Here is a 9093-nt window from a genome sequence, read left to right as displayed (position 1 = left end):
GTATATAAACTGATTAAGTTTAGTAGACTGATTTCAGGTGATTATTGAGTCTCCAGCAAGAGTCTCCATTCCTGCCAGACCGGTTTTCTCTATTGTGTTTTAAATGAGTCAGATCACTTGATTCTCACCTTTCGGAGCCCAGACGTTGAATCGTTAGGTTGATTGACTTTCACCTTTTGTCTTTAATGGCTATGGGATGGCTCTTGGAATTGGAGTTCCTTGCCAGTATCAGCATGTGAATAGTTATGCTGATTCAATTGGACTCAGAGTAGGGTGTGTTCCTACTTCATTTACATGCTTTGTCCAGAGTCTCCACCTCTATGTAATCCCCCCCCCCTGGAATGTATATAACTACAATGCATACTGTATTAGATTAGATCATGTTGGAAGTTTCTACAGCCGCGTACAGCGGAGTTCTCAATAAAGAATAACTTCTGTTGAACGCGATCCCGACTGTCTCACTGGTCTCTGCTTCGAACAAAGAAAACTTTACAACAGATGGTGCCGTGACCCGGATGGAGAAAAAGGAAACTCAAAGAACTGAATCTTGAAACTTCAAGCTTTCCAGCTTCCTCCAGATTGAAAACTTCAAGCTCAAAGATCTCATCAAAGCTGACTGAGTCCCAGACTGAATCTTGAAACTTCAAGCTCAAAGATCTCAACAAAGCTGACTGAGTTCCAGACGAATGTTTTCTGTACAACCAAAGACTCGGTGAGTTTCAATCCATTCAAAGAACCAATGCAGACCAGTACAAATGTTTTCCTCTGCGCCGTTCAGAGAAGTAGTTAACAAACAGCTGTAGAGTTTGGTTAACTAAAGATGAGCCTCTAAAAAAGTTTTTCTTTTAGAGATGAAATTTACCCCCTGTTGTTGGCAGGGAAGATTAACAGTTACATGTTAATATTGTGTGTATGCTCTTGCTAGAGAAGACCTATCTGTAAGCTAGAGAATTAGCTTTAGAATTAGATTTAGCCTCATGTGCTAATAAGATTGTACCCTCTGTTTGCAAGACAGTAGAGAGAAGTTTTTTTTTTAGTGTTTTGTTTGTGGTAACAGAAATTCACAAAATGTTTAGGAAAAGTACTAGACAGATTACACCTTTTTGGACAGATAGTGAATTTAAGTCTTTGTTATCAGAGCACATGGACTCAATCGTGACTGAGGAAGTCAGATTGAATTTAACAAAGAAATTTAGCATTGATCCAGGCAAAGTTTGGTCAATCGAAGATTGTAAAAAGGTACTAGGAGAAAGTATTCGCAAGAACAGTGTCAAAGGCATTATCTTCTGTCACAGAGAATTCGGTTTAACCCTAGCTACAGAACAGTCTAAGCGCAACTCTGAGCTAGAGAAACAGATCAAAGAGCTCCATGCTAGAATATCTTCGTTGACTAAGAAAGTAAACTGCAACAAAGATGCAGAAAAAACTGATGTGGAAGAAGTTAGTCAGCCTGATAACAATTATCCTGACTTAAAAGCTTTCGTTGAAACAAATGTAGCCATCCAATCAGTAACTGATCAGCCTGTAGATTCAGTGCAGGTTTGTGGGGCTAGGAGAAGATCTCAGGGAACTGAAAGTGTTACTCTGAACTCTTCTGTTGTCCAAATACAAACGGTTGCCAAAACATCTTTAGGTCCTAAGGATATAGATAGACTCTCCCAGAGTTTACCCTCAGCACGTACAAATTTTTCTGAATTTAGAAGAGCATTGTTCAGCAAAATGCATCTTTACGACATGTCGTTGCCGGAAGTCACACAGCTGATGTCACAAATTCTAACTGAATCTGAATTCAACAATTTTGAGTCTGCTGTTACTTCCGAACTGCAACATGTCAGTAAAGGCGATTTGAGAGAAGGTGTTTTGAAAATCCTAAAGAATATCTTAGGACCCAAAATCGATTGGTCGAGAGTTACTAGCTGTGTACAAGAGAAAGAAGAAACTGTGAGTGAATATACTGAGAGGTTCTGTCAGGTAGCGGTAACGTACAGTGGAATAGTGGATGATTCCGAAAGTGTGTTAGCTGACAAAGGAGCTCTAATCCGAATTTGGGCAGATGGTCTTGTAGCTGAGTACAGAACAGCCTTGCCATTCCTAGATATTACGTGGGCTAAAAGAACTCTCAGAAGTAACCTAGAAAGTTTAGCTATTTGGGAAAGAAATTCTGATGTCAAAGAGAGAGTAAGAATTGCAGCAGCATCCATTAAGGTCAACTCAGAGAAGCCAAAGAAACGCAAAAGTCCTAGAGAAGCCAGTTGTTCTTACTGTGGCAAGCACGGACATTTTGGAAATGAGTGTAGGAAAAGCAAAAAGAACTTTAAAGATGTAAATAAGGTTACTCAGCTTCTGCTTAGCCTGCTTGATATTCTGAAGCAGCCTCTCCCCTCCTCGTTAAACTCGTGGGGCAACTTGATACGGTGTTAACCATTTAGGCTGTGAGTGCTTAATTTCCCCAGTAACTCACAACAAAGATGAAAGACTTATTTTTGTTTAATAGAACAAAAGGAAAGTGACTGTCACAGCCTTTGTTTGGGGGACATTCAGAAAACTCACAGCCTTAAATGTTATGCCATAGAATATTGCAGTCAGACAACCATCCTCTGTTAATGATGTCTAGTAGGACTGATGTTTCACTGGAGAATGGAAATGTGCCAATTTTCTCACACACTGTACAGTGTGTACACAACACAGGGACAGAATAGGACACGGACAAGTGAGGTGCCCTGGAAAGAACTGACGCAACAGGCGTCGGGGGCCAATCCAGGGTGAAGACAACCTCATAGGCCTTTCCCCATTTAGTCCATCCTTACCTCACTGGTCCATAGGTGTCAAATAAATTAAGAAATAGGGAAAGAATGAAACAACAACAGCAGACTCTGAATACTGCTACAACCCTAGTGTTTGGACAAATACTGCTCTCTGTTTTTCTGTTTTCTGTCTTACAGTGTGCAGATAAAACTTGATGTCTTTTTCGAGATCCATATGCAACGACTGTCTCATCTGCGTATGAAGCCCCAACCTCAAGAAGACAACCAGACCCACTGCTGAACGAACTATCACAAGAGAAAATGAAAAATACACAACGCAGAAAATTCACGGACCCTAATCGCATGTTCGTTTCTGTGTCAACATGCAATTACAGAAAATCAACACAGAACATGTGCGACTTATGGAAGAATGAAGTCCATGCATGAATACTGCTGGTCTGCCGTTTCTTTGTTTTATTGTGTTACAGGTATGTGTGTATGCCATGATGTCTTCACAAGCAGCATCCTGGTATAAAACATCACCTCAGATTTCCATGAACAAACCTCATGAGGGACGAGTCATCAGAGCGACTCTACGTGACAAATGGACTCTACAGGAAACAGACTTCACAGCTATTCAGGCGCCATGGACTTTCAAGACTTCCACTCTTATGCTACATGGTTTTCTGTGTAATCATGTAGTTTATATGACATTTTACACCCTGCGTCGCAGGTGTCAACAGTTATGGTTTTGAGAAGAACTATGACACTCATGTAAATCAAGGACACAACACAGAATAAGTTATACGTGCCTGTAACTTACACAAGTTACAAGAATTAACTTTTAAGTGTATAAATTTGTATTTTTGTGAGAGTTATTAGAACTCTCAAAGGGGGAAGTGTTGGATTACATTTTTATTAAATGTTTAATTTAGTTTTTCCACTGCAATAGTATATAAACTGATTAAGTTTAGTAGACTGATTTCAGGTGATTATTGAGTCTCCAGCAAGAGTCTCCATTCCTGCCAGACCGGTTTTCTCTATTGTGTTTTAAATGAGTCAGATCACTTGATTCTCACCTTTCGGAGCCCAGACGTTGAATCGTTAGGTTGATTGACTTTCACCTTTTGTCTTTAATGGCTATGGGATGGCTCTTGGAATTGGAGTTCCTTGCCAGTATCAGCATGTGAATAGTTATGCTGATTCAATTGGACTCAGAGTAGGGTGTGTTCCTACTTCATTTACATGCTTTGTCCAGAGTCTCCACCTCTATGTAATCCCCCCCCCCCTGGAATGTATATAACTACAATGCATACTGTATTAGATTAGATCATGTTGGACGTTTCTACAGCCGCGTACAGAGGAGTTCTCAATAAAGAATAACTTCCGTTGAACGCGATCCCAACTGTCTCGCTGGTCTCTGCTTCGAACAAAGAAAACTTTACAACAGTACACACATACTCTTTAATAGACGTAATTCACTTTTAAGCACAATTTAAACAACGTATTATTCAATGCACTCCTTCTATATAGATTTATAAACAAGTGGTAAAATATTTAGCCGTGTAGTTATATTAAAACATTTTAAATTAAAACTTAAAATTGACAAAAACGGCCAACTCTCATGCCTTTTCTTTAGCATTTAAATTAATACAATAAATCTTGGATGTCACAAAGAACTTGTTTTTCAACCTCCACGAATGAGACGAGTGTTACTTTTCTGTTTGCTATTTTTGCTATTTTTCCATAGTGGTACACTATATTGACTGGGTTAAATAGAATTGCATTACTAAAAAGAGACTAAAATACAATTTTCATTGACTAAAACTAGACTAAATGTCATCAGTTTTTGTCGACTAAAACTAGACGAAAATATTCATGGATAATTCTGACTTGAGACTAAAATGCTCAGACTTGTAGTCAACTCAAACAAACATTTTTAGAGAGAACATTTTTCACCAATGTCTAGGGGCTGTTTACACCAGGCCACTTCATGCGTTTTCTCAGATCGGATTGCAATCTGATTTATCAAAACGATTCCATTTACACCTGGGGCCTGTTTCAGAAAGGAGGTTAAGTGAAAACTCTGAGTATGTTAACCCTGAAATGAGGGAAACTTGAGTTTTCTGTTTCAGAATGGGAGGTATGTTAAACCTGAGAAAGCAGAGTAAGTCAAGCCTGTTTCAGAAAGAGAGGTAACTTATACTCAGAGTCAGTTACCATGGTAACTTACTCTGTGAACCTAACCTGGTTGGGAGCAGGTTTTCTTCAGTAAACTGAAGGATTCAAATTTAAGAATCTATTTCAAATATGCTTCCTTACATAACATCACGGTAAAGAATATTGTATTTAGTGTTTAAGGGTAAGATAATGATTCTGCTCAGCAAAGTTGCCTTTCCTGTTTTCTCCTCAATGTCTTTAATGGCTCTTTGAGTCCCAGTATCACTCAGAACTGATGGGATTAGCACACGAATGATTCACTGAGAATCTCACCTTTTGTTCTGCAAATGGCTTTCGGACCCAAATGGCCCTTGGAGCCTTATGCTGATTGAATTAGGATTGGCTAGACCCTCAGTCTAGGGTGTTACCTTAACCTGTATACTCATTTACATGCTTTGTTTGAATTTGTCTCCACCCCCAAAAGTCCCTCCTCCTAAAAAGCCTATAAGATACCATATAAAGTTATGTTAGATTAGATTATGTTGGACGAATCCGCAGCCGCGCTCAATAAAGAATACTTCTGTTTGAACGTGATCCCAACTGTCTCACTGGTCTCTGCTTCGATGAAAGAAAACTTTACAACAGATGGTGCCGTGAGCCGGATGGAGAAAAAGGAAACTCAAAGAACTGAATCTTGAAACTTCAAGCTTTCCAGCTTCCTCCAGATTGAAAACTTCAAGCTCAAAGATCTCAACAAAGCTGACTGAGTCCCAGACTGAATCTTGAAACTTCAAGCTCAAAGATCTCAACAAAGCTGACTGAGTTCCAGACGAATGTTTTCTGTACAACCAATGATTCGGTGAGTTTCACTCTATTCAAAGAACCAATGCAGACCAGTACAATTGTTTTCCTCTGCGTCGTTCAGAGAAGAAGTTAACAAACAGCTGTAGAGTTTGGTTAACTAAAGATAAGCCTCTAAAAAGTTTTCTTTTAGAGATGAAATTGATCCTCTGTTGATGGCAGAGAAGATTAACAGTTACATGTTAATATTGTGTGTATGCTCTTGCTAGAGAAGACCTATCTGTAAGCTAGAGAATTAGCTTTAGAATTAGATTTAGCCTCATGTGCTAATAAGATTGTACCCTCTGTTTGCAAGACAGTAGAGAGAAGTTTTTTTTTAGTGTTTGTTTGTGGTAACAGAAATTCACAAAATGTTTAGGAAAAGTACTAGACAGATTACACCTTTTTGGACAGATAGTGAATTCAAGTCTTTGTTATCAGAGCACATGGACTCAATCGTGACTGAGGAAGTCAGATTGAATTTAACAAAGAAATTTGGCATTGATCCAGGCAAAGTTTGGTCAATTGAAGATTGTAAGAAGGTACTAGGAGAAAGTATTCGCAAGAACAGTGTGAAAAGTTTTATCTGTTGTCACAGAGAATTTGGTTTAACCCTAGCTACAGAACAGTCTAAGCGCAACTCCGAGCTAGAGAAACAGATCAAAGAGCTCCGTGCTAGAATATCTTCGTTGACTAAGAAAGTAAACCGCAACAAAGATGCAGAAAAAAACTGATGTGGAAGAAGTTAGTCAGCCTGATAACAATTATCCTGACTTAAAAGCTTTCTTTGAAACAAATGTAGCCATCCAATCAGTAACTGATCAGCCTGTAGATTCAGTGCAGGTTTGTGGGGCTAGGAGAAGATCTCAGGGAACTAAAAGTGTTACTCCAAACTCTTCTGTTGTCCAAATACAAACGGTTGCCAAAACATCTTTAGGTCCTAAGGATATAGATAGACTCTCCCCTCAGCACGCACAAATTTTTCTGAATTTAGAAGAGCATTGTTCAGTAAAATGCATCTTTACGACATGTCGTTGCCGGAAGTCACACAGCTGATGTCACAAATTCTAACTGAATCTGAATTCAACAATTTTGAGTCTGCTGTTACTTCCGAACTGCAACATGTCAGTAAAGGCGATTTGAGAGAAGGTGTTTTGAAAATCCTAAAGAATATCTTAGGACCCAAAATCGATTGGTCGAGAGTTACTAGCTGTGTACAAGAGAAAGAAGAAACTGTGAGTGAATATACTGAGAGGTTCTGTCAGGCCGCTGCCGCTTACAGCGGAATTGCTGACACTTCAGAGAAGGTGCTAGGTGATAATGGTCCCCTAGTTCGCGCATGGTTTCAGGGTCTTCTGTCAGAACATAAAAAGGCGTTGCCTTACTTAGAACTAACATGGTCCAGTAGAACCCTGCAAAGCAACTTGGACAAGTTAGCTACTTGGGAAAGAGACTCTGATGTAAAGGCAAGAGTAAAAATTGCAGCAGCTTCTTTTAAGGTCAATTCAGAGAAACAGAAACGCAAAAGTCCTAGAGAAGCCAGTTGTTCTTACTGTGGCAAGCACGGACATTTTGGAAAAGAATGTAGAAAAAACAAAAATAACTTAAGACAAGTTAACAACGTTATGCAGATTGTACTACATTTGTTTGCTACTTTGAAGCAACCCCTCCCCTCGTCATTGGACTCGTGGGTAAGCTTTTTGAAGTGTTAACCATTTGGGCTGTGATTGCTTAATCTCCCCAGTAACTCACAACAAAGATGAAAGACTTATTGACTGTCACAGCCTTTGTTTGGGGGACATTCAGTATACTCACAGCCTTAAATGTTACTGCAGAACACTACAATCAGACACCATCCTCTGTTAATGATGTTTATTAGGACTGATGTTTCACTGGAGAATGGAAATGTGCCAATTTTCTCACACACTGTACAGTGTGTACACAACACAGGGACAGAATAGGACACGGACAGTGAGGAGCCCAGGAAGAACTGGAAGCAACAGGCTTTCGGGGGCCAACCCTGTGGTGAAGATTCCCTTATAGGCCCTTCCCAACCATAGTCCATCCTCACCTCACTGGTCCATAGGTGTCAAATAAATTAAGAAATAGGGAAAGAATGAAACGACAACAGTAGACTCTGAAAACGATAGAACCATAGTGTTTAAACTGCTACAACCGTAGTGTTTTGAAGAAATACTGCTCTCTGTTTTTCTGTTTTCTGTCTTACAGTGTGCAGATAAAACTTGATGGCTTTTCCGAGATCCATATGCAACGACCGTCTCATCTGCGTATGAAGCCCCAACCTCAAGAAGACAACCAGACCCACTGCTGAACGAACTATCACAAAAGAAAATGAAAAATACACAACGCAGAAAATTCACGGACCCTAATTGCATGTTATGTTTCTGTGTCAGCATGCAATTACAGATGAACAACACAGAGCAAGTTATATGTGCCTGTAACTTACACCAGTTACAAGAATGAACTTTATGTGTCTAAATTTGTATTTTTGTGAGAGTTTTTAAGAACTCTCAAAGATCGGGGACTGAAGGATTCAAATTTAAGAATCTATTTCAAATATGCTTCCTTACATAACATCACGGTAAAGAATATTGTATTTAGTGTTTAAGGGTAAGATAATGATTCTGCTCAGCAAAGTTGCCTTTCCTGTTTTCTCCTCATTGTCTTTAATGGCTCTTTGAGTCCCAGTATCACTCAGAACTGATGGGATTAGCACACGAATGATTCACTGAGAATCTCACCTTTTGTTCTGCAAATGGCTTTCGGACCCAAATGGCCCTTGGAGCCTTATGCTGATTGAATTAGGATTGGCTAGACCCTCAGTCTAGGGTGTTACCTTAACCTGTATACTCATTTACATGCTTTGTTTGAATTTGTCTCCACCCCCAAAAGTCCCTCCTCCTAAAAAGCCTATAAGATACCATGTAAAGTTATGTTAGATTAGATTATGTTGGACGAATCCGCAGCCGCGCTCAATAAAGAATACTTCTGTTTGAACGTGATCCCAACTGTCTCACTGGTCTCTGCTTCGATGAAAGAAAACTTTACAACAAAACCCAGAGTTTCTTTCGGTCTCCTCCCCTTTTTTAAAGAGGAAGTGGTGTTTAAACACCTCATTCATTCTTTCAGTACATTTTTATTAATAAAATATTGCTTTTAAAAAAAAAAATTAAATAAGATGAAGTCTATATAACTCCTTAACTGGCAACTGAAAACATAGTAGTAGATTAGATTTACATAATGTAGTTCTAAACAAATTCTACAGAATTAAACTGTGGCATTTACTGGAAATCACTGAACTGTTCATCTGTGTACCAGAAGTTGATGG

The 9093-nt window shown here is 39.2% G+C and overlaps 1 protein-coding gene across 1 annotated transcript; it reads left to right on the top strand.

The window, feature by feature from the left end:
• The first annotated feature begins 935 nt into the window (after positions 1-935).
• LOC311091197 (uncharacterized protein) lies at positions 936-8088 on the top strand. The gene is made up of 2 exons (XM_084127019.1): positions 936-2452; positions 7489-8088. The coding sequence occupies exon 1, from the start codon at positions 1069-1071 to the stop codon at positions 2419-2421; it is 1353 nt and encodes a 450-aa protein (XP_083983145.1). The 5' UTR covers positions 936-1068; the 3' UTR covers positions 2422-2452; positions 7489-8088.
• Positions 8089-9093: the final 1005 nt, after the last annotated feature.

Source organism: Abramis brama (assembly GCF_963993115.1).
Source record: "Abramis brama genome assembly, chromosome: 10".
In the NCBI taxonomy this organism is placed as follows: Eukaryota; Metazoa; Chordata; class Actinopteri; order Cypriniformes; family Leuciscidae; genus Abramis; species Abramis brama.
This window is presented reverse-complemented; position numbering and strand designations above follow the sequence as displayed.